Below are 17,946 nucleotides of genomic sequence, written 5' to 3' on the forward strand. Positions count from 1 at the left end.
CAAGCAGCCGCGAAAGCTAACCAGGGTATATTTTTGTGCTGGGCCACTTTAGGCATTTGAAATTCTAAAAATAAAAAAGTGTTCTCTTTCAGATTAGGTACCACCGAGATCCAATTAAAGAGTGCAAAAATCTGAAATGCATTCATGGGGCTGTGGCTTTTATTTGTTCCCATGCCTTCAGTTTCCGTTCAGACCCTGAGCTGGAATATCTGTGGACATAGTTTGCAACAAAGCCAAGCAAAAAGTTCCATTCTAAGAGGCTGGAAGAGTCCATGCACCGTTTAAACACGTTGCCTCCTACAATTGCTATTGTCGTCAGTTTCAGGGGAAATCAAATGGCCATTATTAAAGGCAGAAATGATTTGAAAGCACTTCTCCCCGCCCCTCCCCAAACCCTTTAGCAATACTCACATTCATCTTAAACAAACAGACCTTCTCTTTCAAGCCATTTTGTAAGACATTCCAGTCATTTCAATGGAATAAATAAAGTAGGGTCCTGTTCTCCGTACCGGCTGCCTGGGGTATTGTTCATCGCCTCTCTTTCCTTTTGATAACCATTCCTTCAGGATATGGAAGTTGAGTTCAAAAATAGACTCCAATTCACTTGGCATCAAGCATGCAGACTTCAGCCCTTCCCAGCAGCTGTTAGGCTCCCACTGAACCACAACCTGGTGCCAATAGATTTCAATATAATCTTTTCTTGGAGCTGGTACGCTGCATCGCATGAACTTGCCTTAACCCTCCAGATGGATGGTGATCTCTCAACAGCGCTGAAAGAATATGAGCTGATCTGTCCTAAAGCCTTGTCTTTTTCATTCATCGACCTTGCAAGGAAAATCCCATCTCTCTTCTGAATTATTCATGATGCCTTCCCTTCCACCACTCCCAGGATATATGCTTCAAATCATTTAATGCAGCAAGACTTTTTTCATTTTGCCTTTTTTTAAAAAGAAGAAATAGCTGTGTTGTATGCCTTTAACAATACACTTTGAAGACATATGTCACAGGTTCCCCCCTCCCTTTTCTCTTTTCAATGATATTAATTACATACTCTTCTGTAAACTGACCTCTCTGGTTGCAATCCTATACACATGCATAGGATTGGGCTCTGAAGATAACAAATGCCATTTGAATAGAGCCGGCTATTATGTGAAAGTGGTTGGAAATAAAGTAATCATTACTCATTCAGCTTGCATACTGCTTAAGTGCCAAATGCAGTTTGGAAGTATAAAGTCAGTTATGAAATCCATACGTAATTAATGTGCTTGAAAAACTTGAGATCTCACTTTTCCTTTTTTAAAAAAAATACAATTAATTTCTTTTATCTTTTCCCAATGCTTTCAAAGTTCAGACAACTGAAAAAAAAACCCCTTTATTTTTATTTTTAAAGGGGGAGATCAAAGAAATACTCTACAAACTCACGAATATGTTCTAGTTTTCTGTATTGTTCACGTACATCTCATATAATGCACATGATAAACTTCTCCTGCAAGTTCCATAGATCCCACAAGCCCACTCCTCAGTTAGTTGGAGCAGGGCTTTCACTGTGGCTGCCCCTTTTTTGTGTCATAACATCCTTGTTCTACTTTGACTGTGGATGCTGTTTCTGAATGGCAGATCAGCTTGGAGTAAGACCTTCCTCATCCATGTTTTTGTTCTTGTTTTTATTATGTATTTTGTGTTTTTTATATTGTATTTTTATGTTGCGAACTGCCCTTAGATCTACTGTAAGCTTGCCAGAGTGGCTGGGAAAACCCAGCCAGATGGGTGAGATAGAAATAATAAAAAAATAATAAAATTATTATTATTATTATTATTATTATTATTATTATTATTATTAGTGAAGGGCGATATACAAATATCAACAACAATACGACAGGCACCCACTATTTGCACTTTTTACACTGCCCTTCTCAGAACTTGCTCCTGTTTGTCTATATCTTTTTAAAATTGTGGCACCCAGAATTGGCTGCAGTACTCTAGATGAGGTCTGACTAGGGCAGAATAAAATGGAATTACCACTTTCAGTGACTTGGAAACTTTCAATGCACAAAGGATGCTCAGGTGTAGCTGCCTACCAGGGAATCAGAACAGATCCACACATTATTCAGAACAAGCTGGAAGAGTTACTGATTATGCTAGTGATGGGCAAATCTGCCATTTTTTATTTCTCTCCATTTCTTGTTTTTGGGGAGATCTGCCAGGCTTGGCTCAGCCAGAGATCCATTGGATCCTAACCTCACTCATCTTGGCATATTTAAGCTTTAGGATTGCACCCATAATATCTCTTATAAATATAAGATTGATAAACATGTTGAAATAATAGCATAATAATGATAGTGAAGAAAAAAACTCTGACTATCAATATCTAAATTATATATCCAACTTTCATTTGATGGAAAAGTAATACATATGCTATAAAGACTTCTAATGTTGTCTGCAGTGAGGTTTTTTAAAGGGGACCATAGCATGAAATGGTATTGGATTGGATTCTACTAATCCATAGTCCAAAAGCCAGGTTTCTATGCATGCACAGGGATGCATTTGAGAAAGTCTAAAGGAGGGTGAGGGACGCGGGTGGCACTGTGGGTTAAACCACAGAGCCTAGGACTTGCCGATTGGAAGGTTGGCGGTTCAAATCCCCATGACGGGGTGAGCTCCCGTTGCTCGGTCCCAGCTCCTGCCAACCTAGCAGTTTGAAAACACATCAAAGTGCAAGTAGATAAATAGGTATCACTCCATCGGGAAGGTAAACGGCATTTCCGTGCGCTGCTCTGGTTTGCCAGAAGTGGCTTAGTCATGCTGGCCACATGACCTGAAAGCTGTATGCTGGCTCCCTCGGCCAATAAAGCGAGATGAGCGCCGCAACCCCAGAGTCGGTCACGACTGGACCTAATGGTCAGGGGTCCCTTTACCTTTTAAAAGAGGGTGAAGAACAGGAAAGGTGAGGGGTATGGTCTGTGCTGAAGGGGTGTGGCTTATAAGTAGGTATGGCTTGGAAAGAATCCTAAGGGCTAGGTAGGAAAGCCCCAGAGGTCCTCAGTTGGCTCCTGGGCCTTAGGTTCCACCCCAGTCTCACGCACTTCCAGTGATGCCTTGCTGTTGTTCACAAACCGCTAACCCATTTACATGAATTTGACTTGGTTGAGACAGAATTGGTGCTGAGTCGAATTCAATGCCAACTTGAACCTTGACATCAACACTTGGAAAGTTCACTCTCTGATGTGTACTGGAGACATGTCCTCCAACATAAACAACTCTGATGGGATGGAGTGTGTTTGGTTTTTTGATGGACAAAATAATGCTGCTTCTGCATTCAGTGAAATTTTGGGTTTTCTTCTTCTGCCTGGCACAGTCACTGAGTGTAAATAGAATTACCTTGCCTGAGGTATATCTTAAACCATCCACATGAGAATCTTCTTAACCTATATCTTCTAGAGAATAGAAACAATCACCATAGCAACTGCATCCTCATACTAAAGCTCTATTTGTCTCTAAAGGCCTATACGTTTTTTCTCATATATGGATGACACTTATTAATTTAAAATAAGATCTAACAATTAGCTCGTCTACAGGAGGCTAATGCCTCATCCAGTCCCTGCTGTTCAGCTTACGACTAGACAGTTGGAAATCTTGGCCATGTTTTCTGAATTGCTAAACGGCATTTCACCAGCAGGGAATTTCTTTGAATAAAATCACAGCACAAACTCACAGCTTTTTATGATCAATTATATTACATTTCTATACTTGATGTAAATTTATTGCAAAGTTTTTGAATTGCTCCATCAGCAAAAATTCGGCTGTAGTCCTGGTGTGCAATAACTTCATTAGGAAAAGTTTACAAGATGCATTTGCCGATCATGTCACATTTAAGAAACATTTAAAGTACCAAACACATTCATTTAGGACATAAAACAAATGAAGCACAGTCGGCAAATGGAAATCACACTCAGGGAGGTTTTCGTGCAGGCAGAATGTGACCCATGAGGCTGATACAAGAGCTGGTGTTTCGTGAGAGCCTCAGAAGTTTTTGATATTTGTCTGCACTAATTGGAGATTATTAATTGGAGATGAAAATTTGATCTAATAATAAGCCAGAGTGCACTGAAATGCTGTTTACCTTCCTGCCACAGCAGTACCCATTTATCTACTTGAACTGGCATGCTTTTGAACTGCTAGGTTGGCAGGAGCTGGGACAGAGCAACGGGAACTCACTCCATTGCGGGGATTTGAACCACCGACCTTCTGATTGGCAAGCCCAAGAAGCTCAGTGGTTTAGACCACAGCATCACCCATTCACAAGTGCCTTGGCCTCTCCTTGGCAGTAAAAACACAACAACAATGAATTAAATAAATTGCCATTTGCTGCCCTTTCATGGCGGCCAAAGCCACCATCACGGACAGGGAGACTAGTGATGTGAGAGGAAGACCGTTTCATCCTCAGTGCAATTAGGACAAGAACAGCCTTCACTGGCTTGGTGTCCTGCAGATGCTCTAGACTACAACTCCCATCAGTCCTAGCCAGCATGTGATAATATGTTTTCCTTATATCTAAAGCGAGCTGGTGGTTAGGGGGGAAAAGAGCAGAGTCAGGTTGCATATTAGGAAATATTACTGACAACTCCCAAATGATTAAAGGAAAGAAACTCAGATGGGTTTTGTTTTATTTTTTGGTTGCTGTTGCCTCTAATGCTAAATTTGGAGCTTTGCCCTGCCAGCTTCTTTAAAGCTCCCTCAAGCCCACCCATAAACACACAAATCAAAAAATTTTTTATCTTCCGCCAGAATCCATGGTATCAGCTTTTTCCTCCCCTGCAAAGCTATTTCTCCTCGGAGCTACCTCTGCCACCGCCTGCCTCCCACTTTAGAAGCAGCAGTTCTCCTGTGCCACATTAACTCCCTGCCTTCCAACAGAACAGACCAGCAGGACGGTTTCAAGCATGCTCATAAGTGGGGGAAATGTTTAACTAGCATAGCAAAAACATTCTTGCTTGGGCAAATTTGCCAGCAGTGCTAGATTTAACCATTAGACTAGGACAGTACTTGCTTGTAAATGGAGGGCCTTCGCCCAAATGACACTTTCTGGGGTTTATGGAGAATGAACCTACTGAGTATATGGTGGTTGCTTCTCTGTCAAATGGCAGAGCATTTTGTTTCCTGCAGGGTGTATAGTACATGGGATCTGGTACTTACACTTCATGTCACTAGTTGGTGCAAGTGATAATGATATAATATGTACCGAGCAAAGTAAAACCTTCTTTGCAATTCAGCAATCTTAGAGGGTGTGTCTGCTTCTTCCTGCACACAATAGTACATTACAGAGGGCTGGCCTGCCAAAGCAATCCTAACTATAAGAAGCTGGCATAATTAGCACTTACCCTGGCAAAACTGACCCCTATTCCAAACTCCATTCAGGAGCCTCTTGCGAGGCTACAGCCATCTGGGTGGCAGCTGAGACTGAACCCAGGTTTTGAGGATTGAGCCCTAGCTCAGACTGAGATTTATGGGGCTTGGAACAGGTGTAAATCTCTCATTGCCCCGTCCTGCCTCGCCCCTTGAATGCAACTTTTTTGGGGACGCGGGTGGGGCTGTGGGTTAAACCACAGAGCCTAGGACTTGCTGATCAGAAGGTCAGCGGTTCGAATCCCCACGACGGGGTGAGCTCCCGTTGCTCGGTCCCTGCTCCTGCCCACCTAGCAGTTCGAAAGCACATCAAAGTGCAAGTAGATAAATAGGTACCGTTCCAGCGGGAAGGTAAACGGCGTTTCCGTGTGCTGCTCTGGTTCGCCAGAAGTGGCTTAGTCATGCTGGCCACATGACCCGGAAGCTGTCTGCGGACAAATGCCGGCTCCCTTGGCCAATAAAGAGAGATGAGCGCTGCAACCCCAGAGTCGGTCACGACTGGACCTAATGGTCAGGGGTCCCTTTACCTTTACCTTTACCTTTACAGCATAAATTATACCAGTTTAAGGTCCTTCTGCTGAACCCCAGCTGAGCGGAGCTGAGGAACTAAATGCTGGTATATCTGACTTATGCCAGCACAGTCCCAGCTCAACAGTGAGAGCCCAAGATCTGCTGAATCCAAACTTTTCTGCTCAAGGCAAATGGCAATAAGGTGCTGGTGGGGCCATGTACCCAACTTTGCTGTGTACAGTCCTCTGCTTGAAGGCATTCCCTACTTAGCGGGCTGTCTAGACCACATCTGGGTTAAAAGATAAAACACCCCAAAGCAGGGTGAGCAAGAGGTGCCTTGTCCATCAGCAGTTTACATCTGGAGAACAGGTACCCAACTCCCCTCCTCACAGTCTTCCCCACTATGAATGAGACCTATTGTAATTACATTTAAATCATATGAATTATTTCTAAATTTGTATCTAAAATATAAATCACTATTCACAAATTCTATCCAAATCTTTGTACTGCAGCCTGTGCTTGGAGGGTTGCCTTCTCGATGGAAGTTGTACGTAGGGATATCAGAAAAAAATGGAAAAGGAAGCTGAAACTGCTGCAGTTTGCATGTTTATCTGTGATCAGGAATGTACATCAGCCAAGCATATATGATAGGTATTTGTTCACATTGTTGTTGTTTTTAAGTCTGCAAATGATACATGATTTATGACTTGTTTTCTTGTTTTCACATCTTCCTTACGTTGAAATGAAAGAAAGTTATGTAAGTTACTAGGAGCTACTGCCCCTGCTCACGTTGCTTGCCACCCCTGCCTAGCCCCCGCTTGCCAACCTTCACACTTTATACCTCACCCAACCCCCCAAGCCCAACCCCCCCCCACAGTCCTTCCATTCCATTTGGTGTAAACTGAATCGCAGCAGAATGGAAACAGTACTGATTGTGATGACTACAGGTTGGAATGGAAATTGCTGCCTTCTTGCATCCTCAAGTGTTATTTCACCACATTTCTCTTGACTAAAAGTAGGCAGGATCCAAAGTGGGAGCAATGACACCTTTTACAGTGCTGTCTAAATTGCTATCTTTCCCCCCCTCCTGGCAGGATTCCTGTGATTTTAACAATTGCATGAGAAGATGATGCCACCGGGTGAACTTTTGCTTAGGTTTCCCCCTCCCCTAAACACGGTGCTTTTTGTGGTGGGTAAAGTTTTCCCTAGCTATTTCTACTATTTTGATGCAACCTGACAAATAAAACAGCTGTACACCAACCAGAGCAGTACAGGAAGTGTTGTGGAGTTATTTGGGTGGCAATTCTGTCATCATGAGGCATCTACCTAAACCCATTTTGGCATTATGGCACGGCTAGAACAAATAAACTTCCTAAGATGCCAACCTCTCAACCCCAATCCATCATGGGAATGCAATGGAATCAACAACTCCATCAACTCCAACAAGTTCCATCAGGCAATGGCGCAAGCACTCCATACTATTTCCACACACCCAATATCTCATATCCATGTAGAGAAGAGAGAGTTGGATTGTACTGCTTGACCCGACATCCAATGCTGCCTGGGCAGCTGGCCCTGCCCTCTTGACTCCCATGTGACAAACACTAAGGGGAGAGCAAAAGACGATGACAAAGGGGTAAGCATTGAGGGGGTAGGGCCAGTGGCACATGCAACATTAGAGTACGACCAGCAGTAAAGTCCTGCTCTGTCTTCTCCATGTGTACTTTGTGTATTATCTGAAAAGGGGCTCAAATTGACCCCATCCTCTCAAATTGTGCATCCTCTGAAGTCAGGTAGTAGGCAGCCCGGACACTGAGAGCCAGCTCTGAGGGCCTTCTGGCGGTTCCCTCATTGTGAGAAGTAAGGTTACAGGGAACCAGGCAGAGGGCCTTCTCGATAGTTGTGCCTGCCCTGTGGAACGCCCTCCTATCAGATGTCAAGGAAAGAAACATCTGTCTTGCTTTTAGAAGACATCTGAAGGCAGCCCTGTACAGGGAGGCTTTTAATGTTTCAGGTTTTGGGGTATTAATATTTTGTTGGGAGAGCTGCCCAGAGTGGCTGGAGCAACTCAGTCATATGGATGGCATAATAATAATAATAATAATAATGGTAAGCATAGGGACTCAGGCAAAGTCTGAGTCCATGGGCTGCATCCAACTTTCTTTGTTTGCTAGTGGAAGAGCTCTTGTACTAGTGAACAACGAGTTTTAATGTGTAATGGAGGGATCCAACACAACAGTTGTTGTGGAAGCTCATTATGCAACAGATTGTGCAGTCTATGGTGCAAAAGTTACAAGTGATCTGCTTATGCATTCTCTTGTGCCACAATACTCCACTGGTGCAAAACATTTTGCCAATTGAACAACTACACTGCTAAGAGACTAACTTGGTACATCACTGGCTACAACTCCATGTCACTACCCAGACTTTATTATATTAAAAGTCCCCTTTTAAAAGATTGAGTTGTCATAATTCATTATTCTTTCTCCAACAGATTTCCCATATAGTTTCCTACGAGCTTTGACTTTTGCCTCAGACATAACTGACTGGTTTTGAAACAGACATTCCTTTGTGGAGTTTATATAGGTATCACAATTGACTTTCAAGTGGAAACATTGTGGGAGCTTTAATTTGGTGTTGTCTTGCCCTCTCTTAGATTGGCCTTGCGAAGCTCATTAAGCCCCTTAAAATTAGTGAAAATGTACTAACCCCCCCCTTCCCAGCTGGTAATAGTATCCAACTGAACTTTTATGTAGCTTACAGGAAATTGCACAGTGCTGAACGCTGGGACAGGCTAGCCTGCTGGGTAGAAGTACTTGAAAATGTCATAACATTAAACATAATAGCTTCCTAGACAAAATTCTAATGACTTTGGAGACACACAATTAACATTATTATTTAGTATAAGACTGATACAGCTGGCCAGTATATGATAACACTCCCTGTGCAATCATTAAAAGAACTATTTCTTTATTTAAAAAATCATAACAATCCACTAATTTAACAGTAGAAAAACCAATGTGTTCGTTTATCATTTATCATTAGAGAAGCTAATGAATATGTTATGTCCTATGGACTCAAATGAGACGACTCAAAGAGCACAAGCCAACACCATGCCAACAGTTCCTGAGTTGTGGATGTCATCCAGCAACAACTGGTTTATTTGCTCTGATGTCACAGAGATACCTGTTTATTAAGCAGGGTTGTGGCCTCCACAACCATTGGCATAGTTGCTTTGATGTCACAGAAAGGTTGGGAAGTTTTGGGGAGAGGCTGCTAAGCACTAAGGTAGGAGGGGAGGGTGTTTACACAGAAAATAAATTGCATGTGAAAATTACCAAAGGGGAGAGAAAATGTCAGTGAAAAAGGCTGCAGGCTTTTTGTTACACTTACTTTATTTTTGAGGTGAATGGGGTGGTGGTGTTTGTTAGTGTTCTTTCATTCTACAAAACATCTCATCAGTGGTTTGCACTTTGCAGTCTTCCTGGATGCCCATGTATCAGTTAAAGCCCAGAGAAAGGCATTATGAAGCAACTCCTTTCCTGGGACTTTTTCAGGTCAGGACATGCAGGCAGCCAGGGAGGCTGCAGGGTGCTGAAGAAATGTTTGTGGAAAGAAAAGTACCTTTATCACCCTTGACCATCGCACAATGATAAGGTACGCTGAAAACCACATAAATACACACCTAAATTCTAAATAAATTTTAAGAAAATTCTGACATGCCAAAGAATGAAGCAGAAAAATGGAAGCCTCTCTTACATTTGAGAAATTGGAGAACAGGTTTTGGCATAGTACTTAAGTGAGAGCAGGTGAGCTATAGGCCAGACTGTAAGTGTGGTAGATTATAAGCCTGTTTACATCCACTTTGGTTCCTTAGTAGGAGGCTTTTGACAGGCTATTCAACCAGGAAATCTAAGAATGTCAAGTATTTTGCAGTCTTTCAGTGACCTTGTCTCTTTTAGAGGATCCAGAGTTCAGGCTTTCATTTTTGTTTTAGAATGAGCGGGTGTGGCTTCACTCAGTGCAAATACCCCAAAGAATCGTGCCTTTTCTCTGCTCCTTAGCTGATGCAGACCATAACTTCCTACATTTATTTGGAGCTCTGTCAATCAACCACTACCGCACGTTGGTTTGGTCACATAAGGGCTGATTTTGTGGGAGAAGTAGCCATATTGGTTTGATCACATACACACAGAGGCTTTCGTTGAAAGGAATTGGACATGCCTTTGACACCCACAGAGCTAACACTTCCTTGATTCCTCTACCATCACTGACTGACCACACTGCAGTAGTGAGCAGTGCCTTTTCCACAGCTTTCGGGGTTTTCACAGATTTCTGAGTTTGAAACAGAGGGCGACCTGTTCCTTGAGCATTCGTCCTGAATGGTTTGCAAGGAGATTAGATGATGTTGGCTATGCAATTAGCATTCATTCTTCCAAGGGGGTGGGCGGGATATCCAGGAATAAATTGCAATTTCCTCCCGTTCAGTCATTCGCTAGAAAGAATGATTTAACTCACAGCTTCCTGGATTTCATTACTCTGTGGCACAACTGCCAATACTTAAAGATTGGAGGAGTGTTGCTTATTTGTGATGGCTTCAATATCTATCAATCAATTTGTTCTTCTGATATGTTGAAAACGTGTGTCTCATATGAATAGTTGAAAGTACCTGTTCCCATGCCTAAATCTCCACTTCATTTATTAAAAAGAAGAAATCTATATTTTCTCATATTGAAGACTAATTATTATATTAAGTTTTTCTACTGCTGTTTACAGTTTTCATTTACTCTTATGGCAGACCTGGGAGATGGTTTGCTGTAACCAGTCCAAGGTTAATTAGGACACTTCATTAGCTGAACCAGGGATGTGAAGCTGAATGTGAATTTCTGAGGAAGTGCATCTCCCCTCAGCTGTGCAGATTTGTCAGTGATGCAGGTTTTCTTGAAAATTCTGAATGGGAAAATGTTCACTTTGCATCAGAACATTTTCTAGAGAGTGTGATGCAATATTTCATTTGTATTTCATTTGTATTTAGTAAACAAAGAGCAAAACATTGAAATAGCCAAGTGTGATTATATTGTATTTGGACTGGTTTTGTATTGGATCCGACTGTTATTATTAATGTTTGATGTTTTATTATGTTTTTATATGTGCTGGAAGCTGCCCAGAGTCGCTGGGGCAACCCAGCCAGATGGGCAGGGTATAAAAATAATAATATTATATAATATTATTATTGTATTTGCAATTACTTGTTACAAATGAAGCTTTCAAATGGATTTCTCTCATGGGGGTTGCCATACGTCCGGATTTCCCCAAAACAGCTCAAAAGCTTTTTGTGTCCGGATTTTGACTTCTTGAAATATGGCAACCCTATTCAACTAAGTTTTACACAGAGCAGATCCACTGAAACTAATTGACATTACTAAGTTAGGGTCATTAATTTCAATGGGTCTACTCTGAGTAAACCTCAGTTGAATACCACCCTTAATGTCTAAGGCTGCATTCCTATGCACGCTTACCTGTGGGTGAGCCCCACTGAACACGGTCCAAATAACCCTGCATAAGATTATGCTGTACATTGACTTGAAGGACTTATTAAAAGAGGTTTCCTTCATTAACTGACTCAGGTCTGACCCTTCCATACAAGAACTAGAAGTTTTGTACCAAACTCTTCATCCCCTTGAAATTTGGGTTTGCTGGTTACCAGTTGATACAAAATGCCTCATCCTTGTCTCACAAGCCTTTTCAGCAAACTGCTGGGATTTTTTGCACTACCTCATTATTCTCGCTGGAGGCCATAAATTACAAAGGTTCGCCATACTTCAAATACTACATACAAACACAAACAATGAAGCAAGTGCTTTCTACCAATATGTTTTAAACATGACCTGTGCGATTGGAATTCAAAGGGAATACGTAATAATTATGCTGGCATTTGTATTTTTCGCCCTCTTAAAGATTACCACATTTTTTACAGTCTGGCTGTTATCTCTTTGGACTGTTTTGCACAGTGTGTTTTCTTTTTTCCTCATCTGAGCATGTGTGCTCCTGCTTTGATAAGCATGGTGTGCAGATTAGGGAATTATAGGTATGGCCAGAGGCTACTGTAATCAGGAAGAACTGTCTACCACCTCTGTGATTGCCCTGTACACAAGTAAAGGATGTGATCCAGTTTACACTTGCTGCCTAGGATCAGAGCGGGACTTGCTTTGATAAGAGTGGGACTTGCTGATCACAGCAGGACTTGCCTCGAAGTAAACATGGAAAGCAGTGCTCTGCGTGTTTATGCACCCAAATTCACATCAAAAGAAAGCCAGGAGGACTCATGTGGGAAAACAAACTTTGTGAACCATGAATGCATAAAAAATAACAATTGTACCCATTAGAAATACAATAGACCCCAACAGAAGATACCTACATTTCTTTCTTCCAGTTATCCAAATATTATTCATACTAATAAAGCACATAGCTCTCTATTATCATTTGATACTACAAATGAAAAGAATACAAATTCATTGCCAAGATTTGCATCATCCTATTTCTTGCCACTTATACACACTGGCTTATATCTTTCAGACACATTTTGGAATGCAGGTCCTTTTCTGTAACTGGCAACAAACTAGTGATTTTTTTAAACAATAAAAAAACATAGTACAGTATGTAGCAAAGGATTGCCATCATTTCCGGTGTGGGGTGGGACAACTGATTCTCAACACTTCATTCCCATTCTTCCCCTTCCACCCTACAAATGGTGAGATTCAGAGATGAGCAGTGTGGTCTAGGGCAAGCAAGTATAGCTTTCCATTAGAAAAGCAAAAATGACAGGGGTGTTGCAGTGCAGGCAGACATTCCAAAGGGCAACAACCACACAGCAGGGTAGGGTCTGCTCCTACCTTGTAGACCCTACCAAGGCAGTGTCTGCTCCTCCTAAACAAGTAGCTCAGACTGAAGATCAAGCTCCTTTTCTGTGTCTTGGGGGTTAGCCAACTGAATACTGTCAGCTCATATGGCAGCCTAAAATGGCGCCTTTAGGGAAAACAGTTCAGTTGGCAAAAATTAAGCTTCAGTAGTGGAACAGCTAAGATGCTGGGGCCTGCCTGCTGGGAACCTTACTTCAAGATCATCCATCCTAGTGCCCTAGATATTTTTCATCACTTTTCTGCATCCAATTGTCTCTATATCATGGCCTAAACATTATAATATTTATTGTTCTGACAGATACCCACCTGATGAATTTTATTTGCTAAATTTTTAATCTGCCTGTATTTTAAATGTATGTTTTGCCTGCTACTATATCATGGGTGATATGAAAATCAATGGACTTCCATAACGTATGTCTGTTAATTTTAGTGCATCTACTACTCTTACTTCATTGGATCCCACCTTACATTTTTTACTGAATTTCTTGTATCATTTTATTTCATTCCCTTGACATTTTTTTCTTAACAAGTAGAGAGGTGGGAGATAAAATATTTTAAATAAATAGCACATAAATGAATAATATTGTACAAACCAAACTACAACGTCTTTTTCCTTACTCTGCTACTGTAATCTTTGTTTCACCAACTTGCTTTTCAAAGAGGGTTGCACAGAATATTATCCACTTTCAGTATGAAACTACTGATTTCTCCTGAGAAAAAAATACATTAGATTGCAGATCCTGTTTATATTTCCAGTTGTTTCCCCCTCATGATGGCTTCTTTTGCCCGAGAGCCATAGCTTAGTGGTAGAGCACCCACACTGCATGCAGAAGATTGTTCCCTGGCATCTCCAGGTAGGATTGGGGAAAACTCATGCCCCAAACCCTGGAGAACTACCGCCAGTCAATGTAGACAGGCGAAGTTGACCAATGGCCTGACATGGACTAGAAAGGCTGCTTCCTGTATTCTTTCTGACTGTATTTCTTCCTCCTATCTTGATTAGTCACATGGGCGGGGCGGAACATCCCATGAAATGGGAAGGTGCTACTAGGGTTGCCATACATCTGGAATTTCCTGGACATAACCAAAATACTACAGTTGGAAGCAGTGTCTAGAAAGAAATTGTAAAAATGTCTGGGAAAATCCGGATGTATGCAGTGGTGGAGGAAGCTGCTTGGGCGCCTGGGGTGGTGCGCCCAGGGACAGGGCGAGTTGCCCATGGGGTGGGGTGAGCCACCCATAGGGGCGGGGTGCACCGTGGGGCCTCCAGAGTCTGCCTGCTGCCTCCCACTCAGCTGCCCCACAGCTGCAGGGGGGGAGAGGCAGTGGACAGACAGTTTGGGCAGCGCGGAGTCTGCATGCGCCCAAGCCACCGTGTCTCTTCCAGGCCCCATGGTGAGTGCCACCTGGCATTTTGTCACCCCCTCAGTGGTGACACCCGGGGTTGCCCACACTCACCGCACCCCACTTCCTCCGCCCCTGGACGTATGGCAACCCATGACCTATGTTGGCAATGTCATTTTTGGCAACTTTCCTTAAAAACAGCTCAAAAACTTCAAATTTATTTTTTTGTGTGATCTTGCCAAAAAAGCTCCTTACCCCAATGTGGGAGTCATAAAGCCATGGCAAAGGCTTGTAATATTGCAGGGTGCCCCCTGACCTCGGCTGACCAGCACTCTGAGCTTTACAATGTATTGGAATGTGTTGACCTTAAAGGGAGTTGTGTTTCCTCTGGGCAGTGATGACTTTATATGGTTTGTGGGTGGGTTAAAGCCTTGACCGGATGAGGTAACGTGAGACATTGGCAAACAGCCATGCGGCTGGAGAGAGACAAAGGATAATAAAAAAGGTACAGGAGGAGAGGGAAGTTCGAAAGGAACAGCTCATACCATCCTGAAAATATTGCTGGCTCTCTGTGTCTTTATTTTACGCTAAACTGCGCCATTTGTAACGGCTGGCTCCGACACCCCCAAAAAAAGTTCAACCCTAGGTGCTACCTCACCCAATCCTGCCACCCTACTTTCCCTGAAACGTCCCTGGGTTGCGTGGTGGCACCCACAAAGCAGCAGCAGAGTTCCCGTGAGAGCTAGCAAGCTCTTGCCAGAAGCCACTGCTGCTGCTGTTGCTGCTTCTCTGCCCGTGATGAAGGTGGTTAGGTGCCCCCAGGGCTTCTGCTGCCCAAGGCACCTGTGTCAGTCCGCCTCATGCACATGAGTGACCCTTCCACTATCAAGGATTGCGTAAAGGAATGGAATGGCCATCTATGTAGCCATTCTGATTGGGCCGTGATGGTTACAGGAGAGTAAGTGAGGGAAATTTAAAGAAGTGTTTTGCAAGGAGGACTTGAAGCATTGTCAAAAAGAGGCAGCTGAAATTTATTTTTAAAACATCCAGTCATTTCCACTCAGCGCTAATAAAAAGGAAAAGAAAAGTCAATGCTTGCGTTGGGTTCCCAGATATTGGCAGCAGAAATTCCCATTGGGGGCGAGGGTGGGGAGTGAGGAAAGGGAAATGCTTTTCCTTTGCATGGTAAGAGTCCTTAACACAATCTTTTAATGTGCAATAAATTATTACTGGGTTGTGGTAAAACACAAATTATTTCCATGGTCTTAGTAATGAAAAAGCCATCAAATAATGTCATGGGCTCTGTCATACAGTAGATTAGCTATAGTAATTCACTTCCATGTGGTTATGAAGGATAAAGCAGCCAGTGGTTTATGAAGATGTACAGTGACAGGAGTGACCAGATATTAGTCAATTATCCATCTTCCCCCAGCCTATCCGCACTTTGCTTATGGGGACAATGATGCAATTATCTGAATTCCCTGTTCATTTGATTAGCTGCAAAAGTCTGAAAGGGCAGTATGCTTTACTTTGGCCCAAGTCCCTGCTTCCAAATCAATTTATTATGGTGGGTTTCCATTACCTTACATTAGCACTCATGGTTCAAGGGAAAGTATTGGTTTCGCGTGCCAGAATGACTCTCTCTTTCTGTGCTCAGAACAAGAATGACAGTGTATTTCTGCTGCAAGAGGCTTTGATACATTCCTTTCATGTCCATCTCGTTTTCTGAAATGTCACTTGCCTGAAAGAGCATTCCTGTTCCTGTTTGTCACTTATTGTTTAACTCACAAGAGGATCCATACTGAGGCTGGTGTAGAATTGCAGCAGATGGGCGATAAAGATTAAGCAACCCATATTGAAAGGGAGAAGAAAGAGGGATGTAGAATAATGTGCGGTTGATGATTTAAATTTTTTTACAAGGCACAGAAGAATCCGACAAATTCCACTGGTTAAACTCAGGGCTCAGTCACATGTTGCCTTATGTCAGAGGGGTAAAATGGCATCTGGGGGGGGGGGAATTTTGCCAGCAAAACAGTTGTTAAAAAAAGCTCAACAACTTTGCCCAACAACTTCTTGAAACTTGGCAACCCTAGTTAGAATAGCTGTGAATCAACAAGGCATTGGAGTCCATACTGAACTGCTACAGGAGAAGAGGCAATTGAGGCTGACATTCAGAGAGCCTTAGTACAGTGGTACCTCGGGTTACATACGCTTCAGGTTACATACACTTCAGGTTACATACGCTTCAGGTTACACACTCCGCTAACCCAGAAATAGTGCTTCAGGTTAAGAACTTTGCTTCAGGATAAGAACAGAAATTGTGCTCCGGTGGTGCGGCGGCAGCAGGAGTCCCCATTAGCCAAAGTGGTGCTTCAGGTTAAGAACAGTTTCAGGTTAAGAACGGACCTCCGGAACGAATTAAGTACTTAACCTGAGGTACCACTGTACATTCAAGCAATTCCATGCATGCACCAGGGTCTCCTAGGCAGTTCCTGAAGGTCCATTGGTTTTTAAAACAGGTCATGCGACAGAGCAAAGGCCCAAAGCAAGATTCTGTTGCATCAGGTAGCTTTTCCCACTGTCAGTACACTGATGCCTCCTCACTGATGCTAGACACACAAGCAGGGGCAGCTATTTCTCCTCACTGCCGCTGCTGCTGCTTGCATGTTCATATCTCCTCAGAGCTAGAGCAGGAAGCACTTGAGCAAGCAGATTGCAATGATGAAGAAAGAAAACAGGTCCAGAAGCAGGAACAGCTGCAGTGCGAACCTAGCTTCCTTGCAGTGGTGTCACTACTGCTTACTGGGAGGGAGAGGGGCAAGGCAGCAGGGGGGTTGGCGCAGTGTGGGTGCAGCAGCAGGTGTCCAACCATGCTGACCACGGACGCTGGCCTGAAACATCATCTACAGGGAGAACCATCTGCCATCTTCCTCTTGAGCTTTCAGGTGTTAGGTTAAGAAATCCTTATTTGCCCAGGAATTTGAAAAACAGCTATTTTTATACCATCTGCTGAGAACTTTTGCATAATGTTGTCTTATCTGCTGCCTTATTATTTTCATTGCTTAATGCTGCCTTTACCCTTTCGGTTCTACTTTAGCTTGATTTGACCCCCCCCCCCCGGTTGTATTTAAAATAACGATCATGTGCCATTTGGGACATTTTGTTTCGAGTTCAAAAGCAGAAATTGCATGATAATAATAATAATAATAATAATAATAATAATAATAATAATAATATTTTATTTATAGGGATGCGGGTGGCACTGTGGGTTAAACCACAGAGCCTAGGGCTTGCTGATCAGAAGGTCGGCGGTTCAAATCCCCGCGATGGGGTGAGCTCCCGTTGCTCGGTCCCTGCTCCTGCCAACCTAGCAGTTCGAAAGCACATCAAAGTGCAAGTAGATAAATAGGTACCGCTCTGGCGGGTAGGTAAACGGTGTTTCCGTGCGCTGCTCTGGTTCACCAGAAGTGGCTTAGTCATGCTGGCCACATGACCTGGAAGCTGTACGCTGGCTCCCTCGGCCAATAAAGTGAGATGAGCACTGCAACCCCAGAGTCGGTCACGACTGGACCTAATGGTCAGGGGTCCCTTTACCTTTACTAATTTTATTTATATCCCGCCCTCCCCAGCCAATGCCACGCTCAGAGCAGCTAACAACAGTAAAAATAGCACAGTTTACAGTCAATTAATTGAAATACATTCTAAAATCAGTTCAGAATCAAATTAATGGCAACCATTGGGCTAGAATTCTATGAGGATTACAGAAGGA

At 42.9% G+C, this 17,946-nt stretch overlaps 1 protein-coding gene across 4 annotated transcripts in view; it reads right to left on the reverse strand.

Moving 5' to 3' along the window:
- LOC308478366 (schwannomin-interacting protein 1) overlaps positions 1 to 17,946 on the reverse strand; it is a 378,978-nt gene that overhangs the window by 137,966 nt on the left and 223,066 nt on the right. Inside the window, exon 1 of one of the 4 annotated variants that reach the window (XM_081008007.1) lies at positions 510 to 686. The exons of 2 other annotated variants lie outside the window; for them this stretch is intronic. In XM_081008007.1, the coding sequence (XP_080864133.1) occupies positions 510 to 611 (102 nt within the window). In that variant the 5' untranslated portion in view covers positions 612 to 686. Of the gene's footprint in view, positions 1 to 411; positions 687 to 17,946 lie in introns of those variants that run through there. One more of the 4 variants, XM_081008008.1, reaches the window with a different exon arrangement.

This window comes from Podarcis pityusensis (genome assembly GCF_964106645.2).
Source record: "Podarcis pityusensis genome assembly, chromosome: 5".
Taxonomy (NCBI): Eukaryota; Metazoa; Chordata; class Lepidosauria; order Squamata; family Lacertidae; genus Podarcis; species Podarcis pityusensis.